Source organism: Ambystoma mexicanum, chromosome 6q (genome assembly GCF_040938575.1).
Source record: "Ambystoma mexicanum isolate Mex_15411 chromosome 6q, UKY_AmexF1_1, whole genome shotgun sequence".
Classification (NCBI taxonomy): domain Eukaryota; kingdom Metazoa; phylum Chordata; class Amphibia; order Caudata; family Ambystomatidae; genus Ambystoma; species Ambystoma mexicanum.
This window is the reverse complement of record NC_090937.1, coordinates 858,831,756-858,858,885: the sequence shown is the minus strand read 5'-3', so window position 1 is coordinate 858,858,885 and position 27,130 is coordinate 858,831,756. Positions and strand designations below refer to the sequence as shown.

General features: G+C 45.6%; 1 protein-coding gene across 1 annotated transcript in view; it reads right to left on the bottom strand.

Moving 5' to 3' along the window:
• The window catches only part of TLL1 (tolloid like 1), a 455,972-nt gene that overhangs the window by 290,626 nt on the left and 138,216 nt on the right, over positions 1-27,130 (bottom strand). Inside the window, exons 3-5 of the mRNA XM_069631384.1 lie at positions 18,219-18,299; positions 12,074-12,226; positions 804-921 (exon numbers count right to left, since the gene is read on the bottom strand). Coding sequence (XP_069487485.1) covers positions 804-921; positions 12,074-12,226; positions 18,219-18,299 — 352 coding nt within the window. The remainder of the gene's footprint in view (positions 1-803; positions 922-12,073; positions 12,227-18,218; positions 18,300-27,130) is intronic.

The window sequence follows — 27,130 nt, the reverse complement described above, 5'->3', positions numbered from 1 at the left end:
TCTTTTCTTTCTGGAAACAATACTTCCGGTTCAGGTGCCAGTTCTCATTGAAGGTGTCAATACTTTTGTTTCAACAATGGAATTTCTTAACACGTTTCAATGAAGGCCCAATTAGAGCAGCACAAATGTAGGGAACACCAACACTAAACGATTGCACATGTGCCATTACACAAATGTTCCTAAGCATGTTATAACAAAGAGGTGATGGCTGGAAGGTTTATCATGAATCTTAAACCTCTGGCAATTGCTCTGAGCAACCCTCCAGACCATCATTCTTCACCTGTCAAGCCATGGCAGAAGGGGAAAGACCATATGCAAATGAGACTTGGTCCCACCCCAAAAGGCGCAGACCAGCCCGAACTGCAAGGTCACATCGCTTCTATACAAAACCACAAGCATCCCCAGGCATATTTCAGGAGTACTCTGGGTCTCTAGACCCAGCAGGCATGTGACCCACGTCTGGGCCTACCCGTCCAACTCGGGGTGACAAAGCAAAAACAAACAGGTGATGGCTGGAAGGTTTAGAATGAATCTAACCTGTGACCTAACAGGTCAGGCTGCACCGCCCCTTTTGTGGTGGGACCAAGCCTGATTTGTATATGATATTTCCTCTAATGTAATGGCTTGGCAAGCTGGAAAATGATGGTCTGAAGGGTTGCCCAGAGTTGTGCCCGTTGGTTCTGATTTGTTCAAAACCTTGTTCCAGCCATCAAGTATTGGTTTTGCCTGAGCATGTACTGCTTTGAATGCAGTGGCCCAGGTTACGCACATCATTACTCTGACCGATGATATCTGGTACTTACCCGCAAGGTCTGTATGTAAACACAATGTAGCTCTCTTCATCACTTCGTTCAATGAATGTGACACATGTATGCTTTTCCCAGTGCCGCATGGCCTGTTTGAACATCGCTCGCTGGCTGCCTAGAAGAAATGCATGACACAAAATAAGACAAAACACATTTAACTTGATGCAGCCCCCTTGCCCAGTCCCATCCAATACTGGACCCTGCGTTTCCCTAGGCCACAAGCTCTGTGAAACATGCCCAGATCCCTCTTATGGTCCTTCCACCAGTGACTGTGCCAGTGGAGGCTCTTCACCGGTGCATCCCAGCACATGTGTGTGCCCTGAACTGGAAAAATCACAGCTACATAAAACACATTGGTTCTGTTGAAATTCCACCATGTGTGCCATACGTGTGACTTACGCAAGACATCTCTACAGGCATTCCTACAGATTAGCAGCATCCAAGCCACTTTTTCTCCCTAGAAATAGATAAATACTCCGAAAACATGAGTAAGAATACTCCCAAAAATAGTAAGCAGACGCATAGGTGACTGACCCCTGCGCTCACCCTTCCATCTCTACGGTTAGATTCGCATCTGTTGTTCCAGCAGTACAGAGCTAGAGGAAGGTACTCTCATAATATGAAAGGCTGATCTGAAGAGGAACTATAAAAGTTCCAAAAAAATATGGATTACACAAAACATATCTGTTTTAGTGTAAAATATATTTTTATTCAATAAAAATGCCCTGTAAGGTATGTGAATTACTTTTTTACACACGGCCTAAAAAAAAAAATATATAAAAACACTTTAATCCCAACTTCAACAATGGAGTTAATTTCCACTTCGAAATCTGACCTGGGGCTCTTCCTACACTTAAAAACAAAAAATAATACCTTAAAATAATTAAAATAATCAATGTGAATCTTCATCTTTTGCAGGTTTCTCTCACCCAAAACCCCACATTCTCTATTGTTTGCACATTTTGAAACTGGTTTCAATATTATTCTCTCTGGAATACACCCATCACAACATCGGATGATATCAGCTGTCGCAGCGAAATGGTTCTTCGACGTGGCCTATTCTGGTTGGGTGAATAGCTCATGGTTTCTGCACTGGCATCTGACAGTTTCCTGCGTACGCTTCTCATATTTAAATCCCCTGCAGGGCCGACTCATCCTTCTATCCACCCCCAGCGTCAATAAATTGAGCAACGTTCAATTGGGTAATTATAGCAGCTATTATTTCAATGCTTACAAATGGAAGGAATCTGGTGAAAGGGCTATAGAAAAAGCTGATGTTATTACTATTATTATCTATACTTCAATGATAGGGGTGACCCTACACTTTAATGTTGGGCCCTCAGCGTGTTCTTTATCCCTCAGGTTAATGGCATGCCCACTATGGAGCCCTCACAACATAACCTAAGCAATGTGATTCCAGGGACACTAATAGCCCGATTCATGAAATTGTTTGCGCAGTAAATAGGGAATTTGCGTGCCAAACCACACATGAAATCCCGTCTGACAATTCATGGAATCGATTGTGTAGGACTTTTTCATGTTTTGCGGGGTCTTCACGCAGGCTCGGAATGTCTCGCAGAGCGTGGGCTTGGCCTGCGCAGATGCCAGAGTAGGGGGCGGAACACCGAAAATGTGGAAGAACATGGGAAAATGTGGGCGTTACGAGGGACAGGCTGCAGGCAGTCCAACGCATGCCCACAAATGCGCAGAACGAAGCGTATTCATGGATCTGTCCACGCAGGCTCTCGTCTGGGAAAGGCCCACACAAAGCCCTCAAACTATGCGCCACCCAAAGGCAGGCAAACAGACACTTGCGCATAGGAATCATCTCTGCGCGGTCCGATCGCATGTTGGATTTAGAGGTGCGTGCATGCAGACGTGGTTTGGAACTAATGTTGGGGTGCACGTACAGAGTGTAGCGGGGGGCATGAGCGGTTTACGGGGGTTCACACACGGATTTTTGGGGGTTTTACGAGTTACAGAAATTTGGAAGCATGTTACTGAGGTGCCGTGCAGTGTCCCCCGGGTGCAGACATGGTTGCGGGGGACCCCACACACTGTTTCAAGGGTGCATGTGTTTGTGACCGAGGAACATGCAAAGCTAGCTCTATCTGTCTCTTTTTGCTTTGTATGGGGGAGTGTGGGGACTGTTCCGGCTACGACTTGCATATACGATCACTTTGCTCAAACAATTCCATGAATACATGGAGAGTGCAGGAAAACTTCTACGTGCAGGCAAACACAGAGGAGTTGTCGGTGTGCAGCCTTTGCTGGATCGCTGCACACTTTTCCATGAATCAGGCCCTAACCCTGCTTCCCAAGGGTAGGGGTGTTAGGATTAAACAACTATGACAAAAAACAATTGTTTTTGAATGTGCACCCTAATTAAAATGGGCTGTATTAATACCATGGTACAGTTTCCATATCACTGCATGGATAATGTCTCTGCGTTCATCAGCCAGCCTCATTTGCTTTTTAAAAATACACATAAAAATGCACGGATAATGTACTTTGTCCTCTCAAGGAAGAAAGTCCTGGTTTGTGCTACTGTAATAATAGAACACCAGGTCAGATTACATAAACTTTGAACCAGTGCTGGTTGCACTGTTTTAGCACTAGGGCAAAATTTGCTGTAGTGCTAAAAACATTGGGGCCGTATTAGAAAACCTTTGCACCATGACAAATGCAATTTTGCATGGCATTAACTTTAGCACTAAGTTTTCCCTTGGGCAAAACAACTATACTTTAAATGCATTTTTTGCACCAGGGCAAAACTTTCCCTAGTGCAAATAGGGAAAGGTATTAGCGTAGGATAAAGTATTGAGCAAGGGAGGAAAGGGACACCACTGAGATTGAAAAACCTGCAAATAGGCATGTTATGGTTTTAATTACTGACTCCATTAAAGAGTATTTATTATGGTGCAATTATAAAGCTCATAGGAGTCCCATAACCAGAGCCCATTTCAATTGACTATCACCAAGCACTATATTATCTGTTAAATGTGGTAGCCTGGGCTCTATCGTTGTATGTACGTAGAGCTTGGAAGATTAGGGAATGCCTTTTAAATTCATGATAATGCTGTTTCATTCATTTTTAATTATGCAGTGACAAATTCTTAAATCAATATCTTTAGGACTCTATGTATGTTTATGGAATCTGAGTGTTTTTTTACCCTAAAGATCGCTTCACATTTAGAAGAGTGGTGTAGACGACCATACTGTGTGCAGGTGGGATATTTTCCCTGCATAATAGAACGTGATCTCTAAGAATTAATTCTTAAGTATATCGGTTTGTATATTAATACTATGAATTAGTCAAATTGCTTTAGTATAACTGAATATAACTTCCAAAAATGTACTTTTACGCATGTAAGTGTTATACTAATATCATGAATTTATAAGGTGGGAAAATTACTTATGTTTGTTTTTATGTATTGTTTTTTTTAAGACCCATGAAGGTTATGTCTCTTTATATGTACTTTTATGGAGATTTGTTCTTCTCTGAATAAAGATAAATTGAATTGAATTGGTATTAGCAATAAGCCAAACTTTGCCCTGGTGCAAAAATGCATTGAAGGTATACCTTTTTTCAGTTGGGGAATGTTTTCCTTAGTGCTAATACTATGCACCAGGGGTGTTGCTAGGTCTGAAAAGACCCGGGGCTAAGCTAATGTCGGAACTGTCAGGACTGGAGGCTAGCTAGCCTTTTGGTTGTAGCTCCTGAAATTCTATCCGGGGCTACAACCAAAAGACCAGGGGCTATAGCCCCCTTAGCCCGCCACCCCCTAGCAACGCCTCTGCTATGCACAGTTGCACGTGCCATGGTGCAGACGTTCATTATTAACATGGCCCAATGTTTTTGGCACTAAGGCAAACTTTGTCCTAGTTCTGACATGGTGAAATGTTGCACTTGCACTAGAGCAACGTTTCTGTAATCTGCCCCTGAAATAATCTCCTCTTCCCCACTCACAAGACACAAATATATTCCGTGCTAACAGTTACCCTGCGTACTGTATCCAGAAGCAGTCAATGGGACTATGCAGTCGAAGCTCTTACCTTCAAGCATGCACGTGAGGGGACAGGTGTTTTCTGAAGAGATCTCAAACCAGCCCATACCAGAATTTCTTGGAAGCTTTTCAAACTGTATTTTGTTAATTATTTTTAATACATTTAGTCATGCGGTTCATTTTGTTTAGTTTACCCCTTAAGGCATGAACGAGAGTTATTCAAGACTTGGAAGTCGGGCGGACGATATAAGGTTTCATGGTCCCAAGCTTGTCTAAAGATTAATCGTTTTCAGCTTATTATTTTATTCTGACTGAATTTTAACAAATCAGGGATTTGTTTGTCAGCAAAGTGTGATTGCTGTTTAAATAGTTCCAAAGTCCATTGTTTGGGGAATGCTTTTGTGCCGCTTGGTAAATGTATATTTCTGCTACTTAATGAGAGTGCAGGTACACTAGAGTTCACTGGGGCTTGGTGAAGTGCATCAAACATATGTTTTACTTACCATTTCGCTAAACAATCATTTTGATTCATCAGTGTTTCTAAAAGACCTACTAAAGCAATAGAACCTGAGGAGGGGGTCATTACCAGTTGGGCAATGCCCCCGGGGTGATAGTTACAAGCCAGAGTGAAGTGAGGTCTTTTTACGTAGCCCGGGGGTTATTACTCAACCGGTAATGCCCCCCTGTGAGGGTTCTATTGCTATTAGTACCCCAGCACATTGTACCTGAGTACTGATAGTATTTTCACTGGAGTTGAGAAACGGTGTGTTAACCGTTTCTCAACTCGAGAAAAGAAAATGGCTGCCAGGGATCGGGGAGAAGAGACTGCACGTAGTCCCTTCTCCCTTTCCATGGTGGCCATTACAAAGTTTGGAAATAAAAGAAAACAAAGAAAATGGCCACTATGGAAGGGGACGAAGGGACTAAACTTTAGTCCCTTCTCTCTTTCCATGGCACCCTGATTAAGAAAGAGATGGAACTGTTCGAGAGTCGCCACACTGCGAACCTTGGCAGGTGAGACTGTCAGGCTGGTAGGGACCAGGTGAGGGCCAATCAGATCGATTAATACAATCTGATTGTCCCTCGCCTGATACAAATACTGCTTATATCAAGGCAATTTAGAATACTGATTCCAGATGGGGAGTAGAGAAGGGTGACTGCTAATAATAATTTCCTGTTGAAATTGGTTAATTTTCATGCAAGTTCTGGGCACAATGCAAAGTTTCTGTTCTCCTAGTTGGATGCGCGAAGACTCTGGGCCTGATTTACAAAAGCATATTTTAATGGAAAAGTCCCACTGAAACAAAGCTTTGTAAATCAGGCCCTTTGTGTACCACCTAGATGTAAAGAAAGAAAGGCCCGACTCCAGAGAACCTATTGTCAGTCCAGGTTCTGAAAGAGCTCACGTGCACAGCTGGCAAGCAGCTCCATTTTATGTGTGACACGGTTAGCCAGTCCTGGCTTTTATTGCTGCATTGTGGGGCTTGTTGTTTCTCTGTTCCCATTAAACATATGGGTCTACAGATCTCATCAGGCACAGTGGAAAACCAGGCCTGGCTCGTGGTGGCACATATTACATGGGGCCTCGACCAGCTGTGCATAGATCGGAAAAGGTGCCAAGCGCATATTCCCATGACGTCAACTGAATGAATGAGGTTACTGTGACCTGCCACACCACCTGATACATGGGACATATCTTCCTTATCAAACAGACCTAGACCCAGCCCTTTCACACCTCATTTGGCATTCACTTTGTTTCTCACAAGTGGACTTTTGCTGATGTCCTTTTACCAAATGGTATGCATGAGTGTGGAGTCTGATGGGCTGCATTGGCTCTTGGTATAGGCAAAGCACTCCAGTAATATTACAAGCCAAAAGCTTACAGAATCCCATCACGCCAGCAACTGGACTGGGGAGAGTGACTTCAAAAATATTGTGCTTCGGGATTTTTCAAATTTCATATTATGTGCTTAACGAATACAAGGAAGATGGTGGGGACTGGAAGGCGTAGGGAATGTGCATCTTTTAAAAACAAAATCATTAAACTTTAGATGTCAGGACTGCTGAACATTTTTGAGGGTGCTTATTACGATAATCATATGAAAACGCTGTGTTAAAGCGCATAAAGTACATCTCGAATACACAGTGTGTGTACAAGCACACATGCTGCGGTATGTATGCCGAAAAAATGGGGGGTTTTGGTCTTCATTGCTCAACCCCATTTTTCCTAAAAACCTGACGTGCAATTGACATGCAATTGACACATTTTCAAACCGGTAGTAATCAGCCCTGGACATGTTCCGGGCAGGGTCGGACTGGGACAAGAAATAGGCCCGGGCACCCAAACAAAAGTGGCCACCCCTCGCCTCAAAAAAGTGGCCTACCCCTCACCTCAAAAAAGTGGCCCACCCCTCGCCTCAAAAAAAGTGCCCCTCAAACTATCATCCGTGAATCGCGTCAATTCACGACTTTACAGAAAATGTTACTTACGGAGGGTTCATGTGTCTGTTGCATGTTATGTTTTCTGTAAACGCTTGAGAAAGTGATAACATTCCTTTTGTTATTTGTTTTTAAAAAACAACATCTTCACATAGCTTAATAATTATTTTGGGGAACCAGATTCAAAGCATGTCTACTCGTTGCCACCAGTAATGAAAATAGAGGCGCATTTAATACGCAGTACAGCTCAATGCTTACATAATAATGGTCGCACCATAAAGCCTTTCTTTTTTTCTAAATACACATCTGCTTTGTGAAAACATTATACGCAGTAGCTGTAGCAAATGATTTTGAAGGTGGAGGGAAATACATACTCCTTAATAAATGTAAGCTTTTCTGTGTGTGTATGTCCAGAACAGTCATCTGGCCGAGAGGTGCACAAACTGGTGGTTGTGGGATTTCCATGCAAATGATGGATATGAAACAGTGAGTGGTATGCGCGCAAGACTCAGTCCTCTATAATAGCTGAAAATTGCTGAGGCAGGTTTCATAGTATGACTGGTGCGTGTGACTGGTGGCTCAGTTCTGGGTGTGATACGGTGAAGTGCGAAAGAGTGGCAATGCACAGAACAGGTGTATTTGTAGAGTGCTAGTCTTGACACACATGTTGTGTTACCCAACTCAATGATATTCACTGCATGGGTGACGTGCCAAAGAGGCCTGCTGAGAATGGACTCTGTGGCCATGGGCTCAAAACAGATCACAGATGTATTCAGTCATTAGGAATAGGATGCCATATTGCACCCCGGTAATTAATTAGTAAGGCCACACAACCGGGCCTGTCAATGATCCTCAATTGAGATTAGCAGCAGCAGCAGGCAGCCACGCAAATCCATCACTTTGGCCCATGCAGAGCTCTGCACTCCACTAGTCTGTTTAACACTGACTTTTGAACCCTTCTCCACCTGCCCCTGCACTCGCCACTATTTTATAGACTCCGACAATTAATCCTGACTTTCCGCAACAACACTAGTGGTTACACTACTTAGACCACACATACAATTTACCACACAGCCATGGCCTTGGGTGCCTCTGCTACTTCAGCTGATTGTAAGCAATGCTTTATCTGCACGCGCCTTAATCGCGCAACCTCAGTCCTCACCTGCAATGGGTTTACTAGAACTGTACAGACAGAGCGCTGGCATAGCAGCTCATTCCCGACATAGAGTACCCCATTTATCTCCCACAACAATCCCAGGCAGTCTCCTTCCCTCCCCTCTGCACAGCCTCAGGAAGAACCCTTCTTCTGTGCCCTCTCCCTGTCTCCCTCCCCTCCAGAGCACTCCAGCTGAGTCATGTTCCCTTTCAACACTTACCCCCTGGGCAAACTCACCCCCATTCCATGCCCCCTTAGCCTAGCAGGTATACTGCACCCAGCCCCCCATTCTCGCCTTTTAGACACATTCCTCGACCTGACGACCTCCCCTCTCACATTTCTATCCCAGAGCCCAGTGGATAACTCTAGTTACTCACTGTCATGTTGTCTAATAAAGCGACCCTTTTTTACGAATAAGCTTATTAAGAATCGCCTTCTCATTGGCCCAAATAGTCAACCACAAATCATGAAATAAAGCAGTGTTATGTATGAAAACTGAAAAGGTTGGATGGAAGCTGAGGAAAACTCCCTTAAAACCAAAACGTGCATTTTTGTTAAACAATCCGAATTGGAAAGGGAAACACAACTCAAGGATGCAACAGTGACACCTATGTGTATGGGTGGAATGCCAACAAGGGTCTGTTGTAGGCCCCCCCCAAATAAACAGAAGGCGTATATTGAAAGGAACAATTTCGTTTTAACATTAAACGACATGGAGGCCAACATTGCTTTACATGTCCCAGTAGCTTAATATGATAAAGTATACTGTTAGCATACAAATATAACATAGTATACCAAACCTAAGAAAGTATAGCGTTTCGCAGCAAGGTAGAGCATTAGGAATCCAGTAGCATAGCCCAACTATGCAGAAAGAAAGCTGGCCCCGAGCATACACGCATGGCAGAGGCCTCTAAATCCTGTAGCCTGTGTCTTGCAGTGCATTATTATGGACTTCAAATGATATGATTGATTATTTATAACGTGCTTAATACCCACAGGTTTCTAAGCGTGGACCAAACGTGTTGCTATGTGTCATCTTGCTTCCAACGAGCACGTTGCACCTGAGCTATACTCTCGTGATGGGACAATGTACATTGTATTCAAATCCGTTTGCATCCACATCATGCTGAGAACTACTGTGGCGTTGGGAGTCGGGACATGGAGTCGAAAGCCAGAATGAGAACTGAATTGCAGGCTTTATAAAAAAAAAGGGTTTGCTGCTGTTCCTAATCACTGGCATCATGAGATTTACCCACGCTTGATCCTCCCACTGCCCTTCTTATATATGAAGTTCCACCTAATGCCCGTTGGCTGAATTAGGTTACTTCATATACTGTAAAAATCTAGGGGGTCTCACTAAAGAAGTAAAATAGCAGGTGATGGAGCAATGCTCTGCTGAGTGATGCACTCGGTGCTATATTGCCACATGCGATCTGGCAATCATTCCTGCTGATGGTATAGAATTGGCAATAGTAAACAAGGGTGATGATGAAACTACCACCAGCATCACAGCTCTTCTTACCTATATATAATTAATTAGGTATAATGAAGTTGCCTTCCCAGCGCTTGAATAATGCATGCAATTATGCCCAAACTCTCAATATCATTCGGGGTATTAAAATCGGAAGACTAAAAGACTGAGTCAGCCATAATAAGACTAAAATTAAGCCTGTGGCCTGCAGTACATGGATCACTGCAGTGAGTGCATTAGACCACTGAGCTATTTTTCCCAGACATTCACCTGTTTCCCTAAGGTTACACACCAGTAAGTGGGCACTTAGAAACCTTGCATCTGCAAATTCCACTCAGGTCCCTGCAGCTGGCACTCAACCCACATTATGCGAGTAGTCACCGCCACTCTGGCTTGCAGGTCGCACATAGCCTGCTGGAGATCAGATAACTATATGTAACCTGCTATTCACAGGTTTGAATGCTAAAATAGCTCAGTAATTGCGTGCCTGCTGCAGAGATTAATGTGCAGTCTTCGGGGAGGGGGGGTAAAGGGTTTTGTTTCCGGGCACGATAGTTCAGTTGACTGAGCTGTACCAGGCCAGCTGCAGAGATAAGTGCATAACCACCAGCAAGTGTTCAGCAAGCATTGTGACACACAAGGTCACTATAATGACAAGATGATAAGGTTGCAGAAAATGACAGCTCTGTGGGACTGGGAATCGCTTTTTTAAAAAAATAATTTCTACCAAAATGCATAGCAGCCCATTATTTTAACGTAAGCCCTACATTGCCTGGCATGGCATACAACACAAACCATAACATGACGTCTATGGTCTGTCCTCCCCCCACCCATGGTGAACCCCTGAATGGGAACTGGCTAACTTTAGACACACACAATACCATTACCGACTACCGACTACCGAGGGATAAAATGTAGTCACTCTTAGGTGCACACTGTTAATGGGAAACAATGATACGTGCCCTGGCCCTGGTGGATCAATTTTACCTGTGATTTGTCACGACTCACGAGTCACAAGTCTCTATAAAAGTGTATCCACCTCCGATCAACAACTGCTGCAGCCTGCCTGTTGCTGGTGCTGGGCTGGCTCACTTCGGTCTACTCTTCGGGCCGGGGGTGGGTCTGCTGCTGCTGGGCTGGATCCTGGCTGTGGCTGATACAGTGCTGCGGTGTCGTCATCTCGTCAGTCTTGGCACACACACTGCTGGGCTTGCTGCTTCGACGTGGCCAAACAATAATGCCCAGCCCTCAGGAGGTGGCCCACTATATCCTGAGAGAGAGTCACCACGTGTCCACCGACTCCGCCACTCCAGAATTGTGGCGGCACAGAGTCTGTGTCAGTCCTCCCAGCCCCAGGCACAAGTTGCTTTCAACTTTGCAGGGCAACAAATTCGTTGTTGTTACTTCCTGCAAAGTTGAAAGCAACTTGTTGTGTGAACTTGGGGGCCAGCCCCGCCCCCAGCCCAGCCCTGCAGGCAGGAGAAGACAGAGGGAGCGTGCAGTACAGCCAGCCTCCTGATGCACTAGCCGCTGGTGTTCGTATTAACACATCATCATGGGCACACGGCCACCGGGCCACAGCGGCCTGCTGTGCCGCCACCGGCTTGGCACGGCCGGCCCTCTACAACATATGCATGCAGTATGATGCATCATCCATGCATGCATGCATTTGCAAATCATCAATGCAAGGTAACAACATGTGTGTTGTTACCTTGCTTTGATGAATAATTATGCTCCCTCCAGGTCAGGACAGGACCAGCTCCTCCAGGCTCCAGCCCCTGACAGGCCCCCCAGGGAGAGTGTCAGTTTCTTTTCCGGCGCCTGAGGCGAGCTGCTTGTGCCGTGCCCAGGCCGCCACAGCACAGGCACTGAGAGCATCTCGTGAGTGAAACACATCAACAATTTTTTTTTTTTTTAAAGTTCCAGCTTGGGCTGCGTGGCCCGCAGCAGACACACTAGTCTCAAATAACAATTTAATTTTTTAAAAAAAGGTCACACTTGGGCCGCGCGGCCCGCAGCAAACTCACTAGTCTGCAAATATGTTTTAATAAAACAGAAAAAAAACGGGCCCCCAGATCCTCAAAGGTCATCGGACAGTGGCCGATCGACCGATACCGCCAGTCCGTCTCTGGTTCCGGGCTGAAACATTCCTGCCCATAACAAGTCAAAGTGCAGCCCAGCCGGAGTGTGCTACCTGTGAAATTGCCTCCAATGACAAATGGAATGACGCCCCCGGGCCATATCCTTTCGGTGCGCGACGTAGCAGCCCTTGGAAGCCGACTCTTCTCGCCTTTCCCTGAGGATTTCGGGGCCGACTTCTCTCTGGTCGTGTTCACTTGCTCAGAGCCTGCAATGAGAAGGTGAACACCGAATTAGACATTATGTCAGTGCACCCAGAGCACGTCTTACCAGCCTGGAGTAAACAAAACAAGGAGGCGCGCGATCAGGGTGCAGATGGAGAGGGCTAATTAAGGTGCGCAAAACCCTGCAGCCGCTCTAATGAGGTGAACGTATCTTTCAATCATGAGCTCATAATGCCCTCTGGGCATAGAGGGTTCCACCTGGAATGCTTCTGATAACAAAGCGCAGGCTACCGCCGCGAGCAGGGGGCTGGGGGGGGGCATGGCACAAACACCCCACCACTAGATCTTTTTAAAGCAGACTCATTTTATGTGCGGGGGGTCGGGGGGCATGGCACAAACACCCCACCACTAGATCTTTTTAAAGCAGACTCATTTTATGTGCACATCGTCCCATGCACACTGGAAATAAGTGAAGGGATTGACCGCCCCTACCCCGCCCCCCCACCAAGATATTGCAGCATTGATTTTCAAATTTTGCAGCAACAAAAATTTTGCAATACAAATAGATACATTTTGAGGCGGTCACGCTTAATTAACATAGTTACAAGCACTAATTTACAGAATATCACTTCTAATGTACTTAATATGCTTTTGGATTGTAAACCATCTCCCACAGGGGGAGTTTCTTCATATGAATGATGTCTGGGGCTTTGCGCCACTGGGGCCTTTTGCATCAACATGTTAGAAATGGCCATGTATTTGAAATCAGACTCATAATAATGAGTGGCAGATGTGTAAAATGCTACGTTATGTGCCTTTTTAGGGGCATGTCAAACTTTTTTTTTTGCAGCACAAAATTGCTATAAGGTGAATGTGTTAAGTATAGGCAGGGGAGTTGCTAGGTCTGGAAAAGACCCGGGGCTAAGCTGATGTCAGAACTGTTGGGACTCGGGGCTAGCTAGTCTTTTGGCTGTAGCTCCTGAGATTCTATCCGGGGCTACAACCAAAAGATCAGGGGCTATAGCCCCCTTAGCCCCCCCCTAGCAACGCCCCTGAGTATAGGCACGCATCATTGAACTGGCCTGCATTCTTGGGCCGCAATGCTTTTGATACACGTGCAGTGTAGAGATTACACACTCGGCAGCTGTAACCTGGCATTGGGGTGGTGAACAGCTAGGAGCGGAGCTAGAACAGCTGATAGTTTACTCACTGCTGATGCCCTGCCCACAAACTCATATGAATTCCATGGAGGATGATACATTCATTAAAACCAAGGTATATCCACTTGGTGAGGTGTGTCGCAAGAATTGACTTTACATTTAAGATAAATATACCAGGGACGTCATTTCACCAAAATGCCAGGGGTAGCGTAAGTGACACCACATGACCTTTGATGACATCACAGGAAGTGATGTCATTTGACACCCCCCTCCCCCACCTCGAAGTGACATCACGAGAAGCAATGGAACACGACCGTTCACCCCTTGACAAAACAGGAAGGGACATCACATATTGTTCCTAAGTATACTACGAGAAATATGGTTGTGATATCACTATAATGTTAAATACATTTCATAGAAGAATGGATCACCATATGTATCATTAATATCAGTGTGTTCAGGACAATATTACCAAATTGCTGTGAATGAAAGCAGACGTTCAGGGCCAAATGATAGTGATATGTTCATATATAAGCACTTACGCTTAAGTGCTTATACATACAATATCACCTGTGTTGGTTCTCATTTATCGACCTCTGAAGGGTGAAAGGCTGAGTTGAGGTGTTTACAAACTGACTAAATCAGTGGCTCAACCACCTAAAGTGTGCCTGAAATAAACCTTAATGAGTCTCGCAATTATTGGATAGAATTCCAGAAAGACAAATTATGTTATTCCTATTCGTTCTTATTTAGCGTCACTGCTCAAAGTGATACACTTGTGGAACCACGTTTTTTTTTTAGCGGCATGAAGAATAAAGTCAGCCACTCCAAAAATAAACAACCACATGACACTGGTCACAGCCCAGGAGCTTACATTTTAAAAAAAAGTTTTAGAAAAAGTTTACTAAAAATATGTTTTTCCTAGGGGTAGCAAGGGAGACCACAGAGGTAGCAAGGGAGAGGTCAGGGGTCGCAATTGCAAACCCTGATGACCCCCAAATGACGTCCCTGAAATATACCCAGCGAATGGATGATACCCAAGATTTTAGACTTATTTCTAGCATAGTATATTTGGACACACAGGTGTGGTGTTGTCCCTTTAAGAATGTTTGTCATGACTTTGTCATGACTGCCTGTCAATAAAAGGAGCATCAGCCTTCACGTGCGACAGAACGGCGGCAGACTCCATGAAGGGCACTTCTGCCTCGTCTCTCATTTGTTGGGCCTGCAGTATGATGTTGTGTGATGACGGCCTGCGACCCTGGTCTGCAGGTTGACGGCGTGTGACCACAGTACTACGGCCACCACTGATCCGGTTGCCCCGAGATCAGCATGTGTGACCTGGGTGCCCCAGGCCACTGACACACTGTGTGACCACAGCACAGCTGCAAGCCCGGGAGCCTCCGGCAACTGATGTCAGAAATGTGACCACGCCAACTGTAAGTGTCTGCTGGGTGCCCCCAGCACCCATCTTGCTGGCCTGTGTGCCCTTGAGCCAGCCCTCAAGAACAGTGCCTGAATAGTTTTCTGGGTGCCGACAGCACTGATGGGGATGGGCTGTGTGCCCATTATTAGGTAAGATTTTCATATCAATGATAAATCTTCCTTACCTGTGTCAACCCCAGAACTTGTTGTTTTGTTTAGGTAAATATTTTACCTTGTTACTAGGTGAAGGGGAATCTTTTTCCCCTCTCACCAAGTCTTTTACTCTTTTTATGAGAGACCTTTTTATGTCTCTCCATAGTGTATGGCTGAAGTAATAGTTTCCTACAACTTTTGGGCTTAGGCTAGGTTGCTGCTATGGGCTCCCCTGTTAATTTCTCTTTCATGCACTTGGCTGAATTACAGTTCCGATGTAGTAAAGAGGGATTTTCATCCCCTTTACGTTTCATATAGTGAGCCAGCACACCCCACCTTATGTGGAGTGCTGGGGGGATACAATGTATCACCTTTCTTACTTACCTGGTAAAATGTTGTTACAATTGTGAGTTTTACATGAATGGCTGGTGGCAGTGGTATTACCTTTATGACTTTTAGTCTTTATTACTCCCAGGCTGTTAATTCAACCTCGTTAATTCAGAGAAGGGCCACCATTTTTCTAAAATGGTGGGCTCCTTCTTTTTTTGCGGTTCCTTGTATAATTGCTGTTTCAGAGGTTTTCCCCTGCCATTCTAGGCAGGAACGACCTCAATGGCTGGATTGTCTTCGGCAGGAATCCTGTAGATTCCCCGCCCAGGCACCAGAGTGTCTGGAAAGGCAGAAAGCTCCACAGCCCTTTGTCTTCCACCTTGCCTGAAAGAGAACAACTCCCAGTGGGCGGCTGTCTGTCCTGATTGGACAGCTAGACCGCCCCTTTTTGTAAAATGTGGGGAGAAAGTGAGTAGGTTGTGCTGTATTTCTTCCTGATAAATACTCTGAATCTGGAAACTGCTGACAAGTTGACCATTTGATCTGAATCCGCAGAGGAAGATGAAGAAACGGAGGCCGTAGCAATTTCCAGTGACCAGAGACCCTGCTGTGTACCGAGAGCCTGCTGTTACCCTTTGTTCTAATCGACCTGGGGATCCCATAATGGATTACCCCGACCCAGAGCCCGATGAGACCCACTGGACTCAGGAAGACCTGCATTTGAGCCATCCCAGGCTGCAACCTTGCAGAGCTTCAATACCCCAATACCCTGGGACCCCGAGACACAGTGCAGTGCATGGTCTTTCCTAATTCTGAATCTTGCTGAAACATTGTGGGCATCCTGCTGGACCACCAGAGACATGAATCTAGTCCAAAAACACCCCCCATCAGAGTGCCAGACCTTGCAACAACAAGAATCCGTTCAGCGAAATTCTGTCTTATTCTGCGCTCCTGAAAAAGGCGCCAAATCCACAGAGCCGCATCCAGTCACAAGGAAAATCTTGCTTGGAGCCGTCTTCTGTTATCCCTGCTGCAAACATCCTTCCAAAGTCCTGTCTTCCGTCTTCTAGACAAAGGAATCCATCGACTGGGTCTTTGGATGCATATCCTGAAGTCTTCCTACCACAGCACTTCTCCTGTGCTGAGGTACTATGTTGGCTGGGGTATTTATTTACGTTCAGTCTCTACTGATTTCTGTGTATCTTTGGGGTGCTACTGTGATTGGGAGGTCTCTCATCCAGTTCACCCAGGCTCACTGCTGGAATCCTCCTATGGTGTCTTCTCGGAAGTCCCTGGACCCTAAATAACTTTCAAAGTGAACTACTTACTTGTTTGCCCAGTCTTCCTCAGGAACTCTGACTTTGCCTGTAACTGAGCCCTATCTCTCTCTGCCTACTGCTGGCTCCTAGACCACTAGGGCCCCTCTTCTGCCTCTGAGAGAACTCTTGTACTAGAATTGGGAATAATTTAAAGGGTGTTCCTTGAAAAGTAGAGCAAGTGTTGAAAAGTGTACTTTCTTGTAAAAGAGTTAGTTGGTAACTATAAACTCTCAGAGTGTATAGTTCCAAAACGTGTTTACTTACCTTAGATATGTAGGATTTACTTACCTTGAATAAGCTGTGTGCCTTTTAAAAAAGTATTCTCAAAGTCTTACTTTCCTTAGAAACTGTTTCGCCATTCTAACAGAAAGTAGGTAACGGGTTAACTTAGTCGCCTGTGAATTGGGTTCCCCTCTTCCCAAAGGTAATGCTGTTGGTTTCACTTTATTATTCCTGTTAGAATAATGTTATGAGGGTCCCCAATTGGGTCTTGCTTCCCCTGACTTGCTCTTAGCTTGTCCAGAATAAGTCTGCCTAGGTCATACTTACCTTTTAGGTTGCTGGTAGCTCCTTACAAAAGCATATAGGCTTCACTTACCTTGCATAGTTGTGTGCCAACCAAAAATTAGTTAACACGTTATTGTTTCCCTTAGTCTGTGAACTGAAAAGCAACTGCAATTGAATATTACACAAAACGGGCCTTAGTAACCTGCTATAATTGTGTTATCCAAAACGTAGTTAAAGGTTGATACTGTTCCTAGAATCTGTGTTTCACTAGATCAGAAACGTATATTGTTCAGTTGAATTACTATATGATTTCTTGCTGAGAGTCACGGTACAACTGCTAGGGGCTACTACCCTGTATTACTGTAAGTAATCCAAAAAACAATTGGTTTTGACTTCCCTAGAACTACTGCTAGCTGTTCCAAATAAGGTTATATGCTTTGGCCTGTGCAACTTCAAGCATAGTGTTGTGGTTATATATAAGGTGATAGTACTTATTTCCCCCAGATTGATTTGGGCCTACTTGTATTTAAATAAATCTTTTTTTTTTGTTTGTTTGTTTTTGTTTTTACAATACATAGTGTGTTAGTGTTTCTTTGCACCATATGTGTACTACAATGTCTTTGTACTCATTCTCAAGCCCTCTCTCCCTCCTAAGATAAGCCTGGCTTCTCTGCCTACGCTACCCTGAACTCAGGTGGTACAGCCTTATACTAAGAGTAAAGTTGTGCACTGCCTCACTTGAAAGGTTTTACTAAGCCTTTAGTTGGACTTAAGAGAAACTGTCCTAACACTCATGGCCCCCACCGACCCCCGCACCAATAGGCATTGACTATGCTTCATGAATGAAAATACGTCCCATTTGTGCTGCTGACCAATGTATCCATAAGGTGGAGTAATGAATTCTTAATGGCAAGACATTTCCTTCCCTCTGCAAGTTCTGCTTCGTAACCCTGCATTGCGGAGCAGCCGGGCACTGCATGCAGTAGCGGCGTGCAGCAACACTCAGCGATCGGGTTCCCCCGGTAGAGTGCAAAGGCTTTCTGACACACAGTGGGTTGTAGGTGCCTCCTTTGGGATCTGCGGGTATGATGTTCAGTGTAAACCACCGCAGCTGTGTCAGCTGATTGCAACAGTGAAAATACCTGAGCCAAATCTTCTTATCCGGTCTATAAGCTGATAGAGTGCGGCTCTTCTTTTTATCAGGTCGCGGTCTTCAAGGCCACCTTGAAAATGAAAGGGAATATCGTGAGAGGAGGAAAAGCACTAAGCCCCGTTTATTAATGACACATTCAACAGCACAGAGAAGAAATGCAAGGATTACCCTGCCAAGTTCAGAAAGACATCTTTAAAAGACTGTGTTGGGTTTCCAGAGGCTGCATGCCGATGACACAGCTCTCTGCGAAGGGAAGCAAAACACAAGAGCGCCTGAAGCATTTGCTAAAAACCCCATTGCACGAAGTAAGCCAGGATCATTTGTTATTCAGGCAAACCATGGCACTAACATCCTTTAATGATTGTTTAGGGGTTTATTTGGAGTCCCGTGTGACCTGCACATCCCTCACTGAGTGACAAAGCAATGACGTTCCCCAACGAGTGGATGCACTGAATTTTAATCGTCTCCTCAGAAGGAATTTTCCCACCCCTGACACAAGAGAGGAAAACAATTCACATAAATTACTCAGAAATGACAATCTGGACACAACAGACCCAGAAACCCCCAACCCCTTCCCATTTGGTGTTGGCTGCAGACACTGCACAGGAACAGCACTTATCTTGGTCTTAAACTCTCTCACTACAGCTCACAGATGCCAGCCGCCATTTATCCTCATCCTCTTTGATTTTTCTGCCACCTTGGACACAGTTGATCACCTCTCCCTCTCTCAAGCTCCCACCCATCTTGCTTTGAAGTGCATGTCTTCTTGTGGGGGACCACTCTCCGGAAACACTGTGACGTCCTCCTCCCTTCGACCCTTCAACTTGACTCTATACATCTCCAATGTTTATTGATGTTTCATATAACACGCAAATATAACAAGTCGATTCACATCACTTTTAGAGTGAAAGGTAGGAGGGAGATGGGAAGATGGGTAAAAGGAAGTGAGTTAACAACGAATTGTACCCACAAGATATAACAACTTTGTATAAACCCAATCACATAGATCAAGCATTGGCAAGGCCAACAGTGTTGTATTTTGTTAGGCATGGGAAAGGCACTTGCCAGGCACTGCCATAGTGGTATTAACTGGCCATTGATGGCAACAGGTGCAAAATGGTGTGACTACCTGGGCATTTAATAGCAGTGACTGCAAATGCCTAATACTTCTACACAAGCCAAAACTGTTAGCTTTGCCAATGCTTGTTTTTAACAGGACTTCATTGATGGACACGCACAGTGCTTATAAATCGAGAAGCTGAAGAGAAACCTGGTAGACATTTCCTTTACACCAGTAACGCTTTCACAGCTCCAATTAAGTTATTAACTCTCAAAAGACTGCTTTGAAAAAACACTGGCAGGCACTTGGAGTGCAAAGTTGTAAGGTAAGGCTGGATTAACACAAGCTCAAAGAGTTCCCATGAGGAGTTGTGTTGGGTGGGGAGGAGCAGGAACTGAGTGGGAATGGCCATAAGGATTAGAATTAACATGAGCAGCCAATGGGTGTGCAAATAACCAAACAACACCTACAAGATTGTGTCCCGCCTCATATGACATTTCTCGCTAACTGTACTCTAATGCAATAGTTTCAGCTTATAGGTAGCACAAGCACCACCTAACATGCCAAACTAAAACGTTTAATGAAAAGGGAAATGTGCTAGCAAAAGTGCATGCATCTCGGCCACTGTGTGCAGTATATAAATCATGCTTGCAGTCTAGATCTGTTTGCTGGTGAAATGCTATTCAAGTGTAATACGTCAGAAGCTGTGTATCTGTGGTCGGTTATGGGATCGGTTTAGGGTCATTGTTCTAGGTATGTCCAGCTGGGAATGAAATTTAGGAAGACTTTTTAAACAAAAATAAGGTTTTAGCACACATTTGAACCTGGTATGGTATTGTTTATTTATATAGCGCCTATACACAGGCAAGTGTTTCAAAGCGCTCAAGGAGGGTGGGAACATGGGGAGAAAACAAACAGTCACTCAGAGCCCTTGAACTTCTGCGGCGATAACAGTCTGCCCAGGCAGAGTACGTGCGTGAAAGTACATTTAACAGTTTGGGAGGCAGCAAATATGCCTGACGGCGATTCTGCAGATTTAACAGTGTAATTAAGGGGTGAAGACAGGGAGACAGACAGACTATATACAAGAGCAGTGCATACAGATCGAACAAGTGTACAGAGGGTCACAGAGAGTGGGAGGATTAAGTGTACCTGGTCGGTTGAGACTGGGGTAATTGCAGAGAAAGCCACTCTCTTGGTTTAATTTCCCCAAGTGCATTGAGTGAGGGTGAGCAGGGCCCCGAGGCAAGTGCGAGAGAGGACTGGTGGGCGTGCCGGGGACCAGTGAGACTCTGAGGTACAACCAGCGGCTAGTCAGCATGCTGTAAGGTAGAGGAAGAAGGGAGGGAAAAAACAGAACTGGGTTAGCAGGTTAGAGGGAGAGAGAAGGAGGAGGAGAAGAGGAAAGTCTTGAGGAGTTTATGGAATTTAAGGAGATCCGACTCAAGGAGGAAGGCGGATGGGAGGTTATTCCAGAGGGAGGCACCTGCTGAGGATAAGGATCTCCCACCTAATCTCTGCTTGGAGAACCAGCTCACTCACAGAACGTTGAAGGTAGAAGAGCGTATGGCTCGTGAGGGACCGTTTTTAGTTAGGCAACGTTGCAGGAAGGTAGATCCTAGGCCCCCGAAAGCCTTTTGGACAATGGAATGGTTCTTGAATTTTATCCTTGGAGCAACGGGGAGCCAGTGAAAGGATTTCAGCACCGGAGAGAGGTGGTCTGTTAGGGAGAATTCTCACACAAGTGCTAAATTCCCCCTACCTTAGAGCCCTCCAGCTCTTTTGCTATATTTTGGGGCTTTTGAACTTTTCATTTTCAATGTGTGTTTTACTTTTGTGTTCTTTGGTGATGGAGTTTTAAAACAAATCCATGGGCATCATCTTTTTTCTGTGTGTCACACAGCACCTTCAGTGCAGTGGCACAGGGATGTCTTTTAGAATTCCCTAGGTTTAAATACCTTCTCTGGGACTGACTACTGTCTCCCAGAGCATGTAAAGTTAAATAGACTTTAGTAGTCACTTTAAAATTAATGAACCAGCACACACTATCTTACTATAGAGTCCTGGAGGGGTTGTTTAGCGTCCCCTGAGGAGTCAAAACACTCATGTAACAGTCAAATGTTACCCTTTCCTACTTCAAATGGCTGGTAGCAGTGGTTTAGATCAAACTACCGTGATTTTTCCCGACCGCTAACAACGGTAGCTAAAAATTGGGTCGGCCATGTTTTTCAATATGGCGCCCAAGACCTATCTGTAAAAACAGACTCCGGTCGACTTTTTTCACCATTTCCTTTAGGAAAGGTCCTTCTTGTGTTTGTCTCTACGTGCCAAACGAGGTTTGGCCCCCTGTTTTTGTTGGCCTTTGGCGGGCTTCAGTGCTGAAGCCTTCCTCTGGCGCCAGGATGTCTGGGGTGGACAGGATGTGAGGGAGGTGCCCGAAACCCCCTGTGCTTAGTCTCCAAGGAGACATAAATGCACTCTGGTATGATTGGCCGGCTGGCTGTCTGGCAAGGACAGCCACCCTGCTGTGTTAGTGACTGCTAGGTGGGAATGAATGGGGGAAAACTGTTTAAAAGCAGATCTCTGGGACTTGGAAAGCAGAGTCGACCACTGGAACGAAAGAACCGAAGACGAGCAGAAGGAAGAGGACTGCTGCAACTCCTGGACGACCGGTGAAGCCCTGCTGCAGTTCCGAATTGCCTGAAACTCCATCGACAGAGAAGCCCTTCAAGGTTAACTTCCTCCCTCGAGTTTGGTGGGAACAACCAACTCGCAAGCCACCTGGACACCATCCCCATCTGGTCGAATTTTTATCAGAGTGCTGTTAAAAACCGGATAGCCAGAGGAAAGGAAACCAGCTTGTGGACTTTAAGGCACCCACACCTTAAACCGACGTCTTGCTAAAGCTTTTGGCCTCATCCCTGGGCAGTGCAGGAACCTCCCGACGTCCCCCTTCTTGTCCCCACGACTGAAGCTCAGGAACAACGAGATCTGCTCGAACTGCCAGGAACAACTGCCTGAGCTACAGCTCTTCTTCATTGAAAAGGTACTGTGCAAACACGGTCCGGAAATCTTTTCGGCCATCGAGAAAGTTTGTGGAACTTGTCTCTTCTTTGAAGGCTTGTCCTTCCCTAAACATTCGTCAAACTTTTCCAGAAAGGTGAAAGAGGATGGACAGTCCAGTGTTAAGTAAAGGATCGATGGGGTTAGTTAAAGGAACTAACTTTCCGAGAAGCCCTGACTGTTAGGGCTATATCCTCAGAGTACACTGCATTCCAACCAAAAGATAGCCCAAACTATCTTTACTGGTAGTTGTGCAGAGGAGTCAGGTTCTACTCATGGAAGGAAGAAAGACTGGTAGATAGGTAAGGTTAGCCTCAGGTAGACATCCATGAGAATACACTACACAGATTCACTCAAGCATCATATATATACAAAATAAAGAGCCTATGTATAACCTTCACACTCGTATAACTAAAAGTATGTCCTGTACCTACGGGTAAGTGCAGTACATTATAATGCTTAAGGGTGGAGAGAAAAAAAAGGGAACCCTAAACTTAAATAAAAATATTATTTCAGTCATATCCAGGAACTTAGCCATGGGGGCCACCCTCCAGCACTCACCGCCAAGTCCCTGTGGCACAGCTGATCTTCTTTGCATGCCATGTAGCCCGGTGGGTCCACTCAACATCACTGGTGAGACCAGCAGCCCCTCCATATCACCTGCTCTCACTGTCACACCCGTAGACACTTTGCAGTCCTCTGGGTGGCTGTGTGTACTAGGAGGCCGATCACGTCACTTGGAGTGGAGCATGCCCTGTGGCACCATCTTGATTTGAGGGCGAGTCCCTGTTATCATGGGGACACTGCGATGCTCACTGCCATGCCCATGGCCTGCTGGAATTCTCACAGACAACCCCCTCTGCTTTGCATCTGAGGGACACACGGGCGAGCCACTTCATTTCACCCAGGCTGCTTTGGCGCGGTAGCCTGGGGCTTTTCTTCACTTGAGCTGCCATAACGAGAGAGCCTGGGACTTCCCTGCTGCACTCTCCTCAGCTGAGCTGCCTTGCATGGCAGCCCAGGACATCTGATGCTATTCACCTTCTGGGCCACCTGGCTGATGTGGTGCGAGAGGACTTTGCTGTTGAGACACCCTGGGTGTTGCTAGGTCTTGAAAAGATCAGGGGCTAAACTAATGTCGGGACTGGCCAGACTCGGGGCTAGGTAGCATTTTTGTTGTAGCACCTTCTATCCGCGGCTACAACCAACAGACCAGGTGCTATAGCCCCTTAAGCCCCCCCCCCAGCAATGCCTATGCGCAAGCCACGAGGCAGGCCACCAGGGGCACAGCCGGATGTCTGCCTATGCAGCCCAGACTGTGCAGCTCTTCAATCTTTGCCCAGGGCAGTACCATACATGCTGCCCAGACCCTTTGATGCAGATGGGCATTCAGATATGGCCCGTGTGTCCGCCAGCTAGTGCCACGTCCCCGCGGGTGCCCTGGCTTCTTAAGGCACGCAGCCTGTACCCATGGTGAAGTAGCAGGATCACCCTACTCATGCGGCCTGGCATATAAAATGTCCTTGGACCCTGGGGGGACACTCGAGACCTCGCCAACCCTAGAATGTTTTTTTTTTCCTCTCTCCCTTCTCACCCTCTTCTTTTGTTGCTTCTTCCTTTTCCCAACTGTCGCCAAATGTTATTTATAAAACATCTTTAGATTCCTTCCTCCCCCCGCTCAGCCCATTTTCGGGTAGGAGAGTTCTGCCCCTGTTTCTTTTCTTTAATATTCCATTTATTCCCATGATGGGCCGGGTGGACTAATATAAATAACTTTAACACAAACACACACACATTACAATAAAAAAGTACTGTATTCAACCATGCGCACATCTGTGGAGGGCCGGGGGAGGGCGCAGTACCATGTCTCCACATGCGCCATCTAGGATCAGGCACGGGGAAATGTACATTGCACAGAAGGATCTTAACTCACCCTTCAGGACATGGGAAAGGGGGTTCTAGCGAGGTTCTAGAAAGAGTTGTTTTTTCCATTTCCGAGGGGCCGAGTTACAGGAAGGAAAAGGCGTGATATGGAAGTAAAGAGGGTAGGGGAAGCAAGTGAGCATTTGAAGAAGGACACAGTAGTCAACAGCTCGATCAGAATGCCGGCCTTCACTGGCGGGTGCTGTGCATAGAAAACCTGTGTGGCTGCTCATGTTGTCCCAGTTGCTAGATAGAGCTATAAGTGCATTCTTATATTTAGAAAACATGGTAGATGGGGTGGCGGCATTAGCATAACCTCTCCAGCGCCACACTTCAGCGTGATGTACAGTGAATAGTAAATAGGGCCCCCCTATAGCCTTGGGGTTAACAATAAAGCAGGTGGTATTTGGTAACCACAACCTGTTTTGACTCCCTCCCTTTTGCAGATAGGGTCGGAAATACCATCAGTGGCACTCCAAGGGAACTCCACCAGCGCTAAATACTGGGATTGCACATTGAACATATTTACACCCACGCTAAATGTGGTGGTAAAAAGTGTGGAAAGTCTTCACCTGTGCAGAAATTAAGCACAAGTGTGTCCTTTCAATGCAGGTCAAACATTTTTGAATGGGTACATTGGAAGAGGTGAGCATGTACCCATTGGGAGGGGCCCTTTCACCACCTTTCCCAACTAATGCATAAACGTTCAGAATTTGACCTACTGGTCACTACACATTACCATCCTCAAAATGCGTGTGAATATGGACAGGAAAACAAATGATATAACAAATGGATTTTCTGGAATACTCCAGTGCTAATGCTGTAATCGAGTGGATATTTCGGAATATCACAAAGGGTAACAGAAACTTTGCATAGTATTACTATTCATTATAGCAAAGAGAGAATTAACATCATTTGTGGTTGTGTTTTTCAATAAGTGTAAAGAGCTACACTCAAAGGGGCCTCCAATCACAGGCCGAGAGACGACTCACTAACAGAATCACCCTGTGCAAACAAAATAGATCTGTCACCTCTCTCTCTCTCTCTCTCTCTCTCTACATCTCTTTCCCTCTCTTCTTCTGCCTTTCTGCGGGTCTGTCTCTGGCTATATGCCCATCTTTCACTTTCTGTCTCTGTCTGTATGCTTGCTTTTGTCTTAGCTATCTCTGTTTCGTTCCCACATTCCCACCCTTCCTCTCCCTTTAATCATATGCTTCACACATCCCTGCACACAATTCTACTCCCTCAATGTCAGGCCTGCCTACCCTCTGGGATTAGCCCAGAGGCTTGGGGTTTTAACGCACTTCTCCGGAACTCTTGTCCTAGCTATCTGTTTCTTTCCCTCATTCCCACCCTTCTTCTCCATTTAATCATATGTATTTGAATTTATTTTTGCATTTGTAGAGCGTACAAAAACCCACAGGCATCGAGGGGCTGGCTGTAGGCAGGAACGCCAACAAGGGTTGGCCAAAGGGGGCCACGGCCACCCTTATAACAATGCTGGCCCCCCAATTGGTCCGCCTGCGAAATTTGAAAAAGCCCATTTCAGTGCGAAAAGAAAAAAGATTTTTTTTTTTGCTGCGGTTAGTTGCTGCACGGCGCCCGCGATGGGCTAGAGGTTTCAGGACCGGACGGACCCGGAAATAAATACAGCCTGGAGGCACGCATTTCTGCTTTGCCAATTGGCTTGCGCTTCCCAGGCTGTTTTTATTTCCGGAATACTGGTTTTCAAAGTTCAGGCTGCAGCCTGTATGTAGCTTGTGCCGTGTGCAGCACATGTTGTTTATACATGCAGTGCTGCCAATAGTTTTAGATTGGTGGCACTAAGAAGTCCTGGGCTGCTGCTTGCGGCGCTGAGAGATTCCACCACCTGAGGTAAGGAGACCTGGTCTACTTTCTCCAAAAGGGCCACTGCTACAAAGGCCAAGGTGTTGTGTCGAGTTGTGGAGAATGCATGTGCTTACAGAAATTACTGCCCTCCGCAATGTGGGTGTGGAAGCAAACCTTACACGTTCTGGAATATGTTTGTTGTGCAGTGTGTTGTTGTGTGTGGTAGTGCTTCTAATTGGGCAACGATTAGAAGAAAGGCCTGTTGTGGTGTGGATAAGTAGGCATACCGTTCAACATACTGAATGGGCCAAGGTGGGTAAATCAGATGTGGTTGCTACTGTGGGAAGTCAGAAGGTACTCCTGCATTTTGAATGCATGTTAAGGTTTTCCAGAGTGGGTGAGTCCATTGCTGTGTTGGGAGGGTGAACATATGTCCAGGCTGGGTGAAACCCTTCAGAAGAAGGTGAGTTGTAATATACAGATTGAAGAAACTGGCAATCTTTTTTTGTGTCTCCTTATTTTAAAAAGCGCTCACACAGCCCAGGGGCATCGAGGCGCTGTTAGAGGAGTTTTTTCTCTTAGTTGCGTATTTATAATGCGCTTAAATACCAAGAGGTTTCTAAGCGCGGACCTGGGGATCGAACCTGTGTTGCTTCGTGTAGTCTTGCTTCCAAGGCGAGCACGTTGCCACTGAGCTATCCTCCCGGGACGACTACCTTCCCCCTCTTTTGTGTCTATGTTCTTTCATGTTCTCAAGTACAATGTTCACACTAGCCTCAGAATAGTGTGCATTACAAATATAAATATACCTGTTATGTGATCAAAATTACCCTCTACTTTTTTGCTTCTCTCCTTTTTTATTTATTTTCCCATTCCCACGGGACTCTCCCACCCTCCTTTATACCTATATTCTGTTTAAGCACCTGGCATGCTGCAGCCATTTGCATAGTTGTCTTTATGCTTGTGTATGCTTAGGCCTCTGGCCAAAGGCTTGATACATTTGAATTTGATTTCCACTGTCTCAT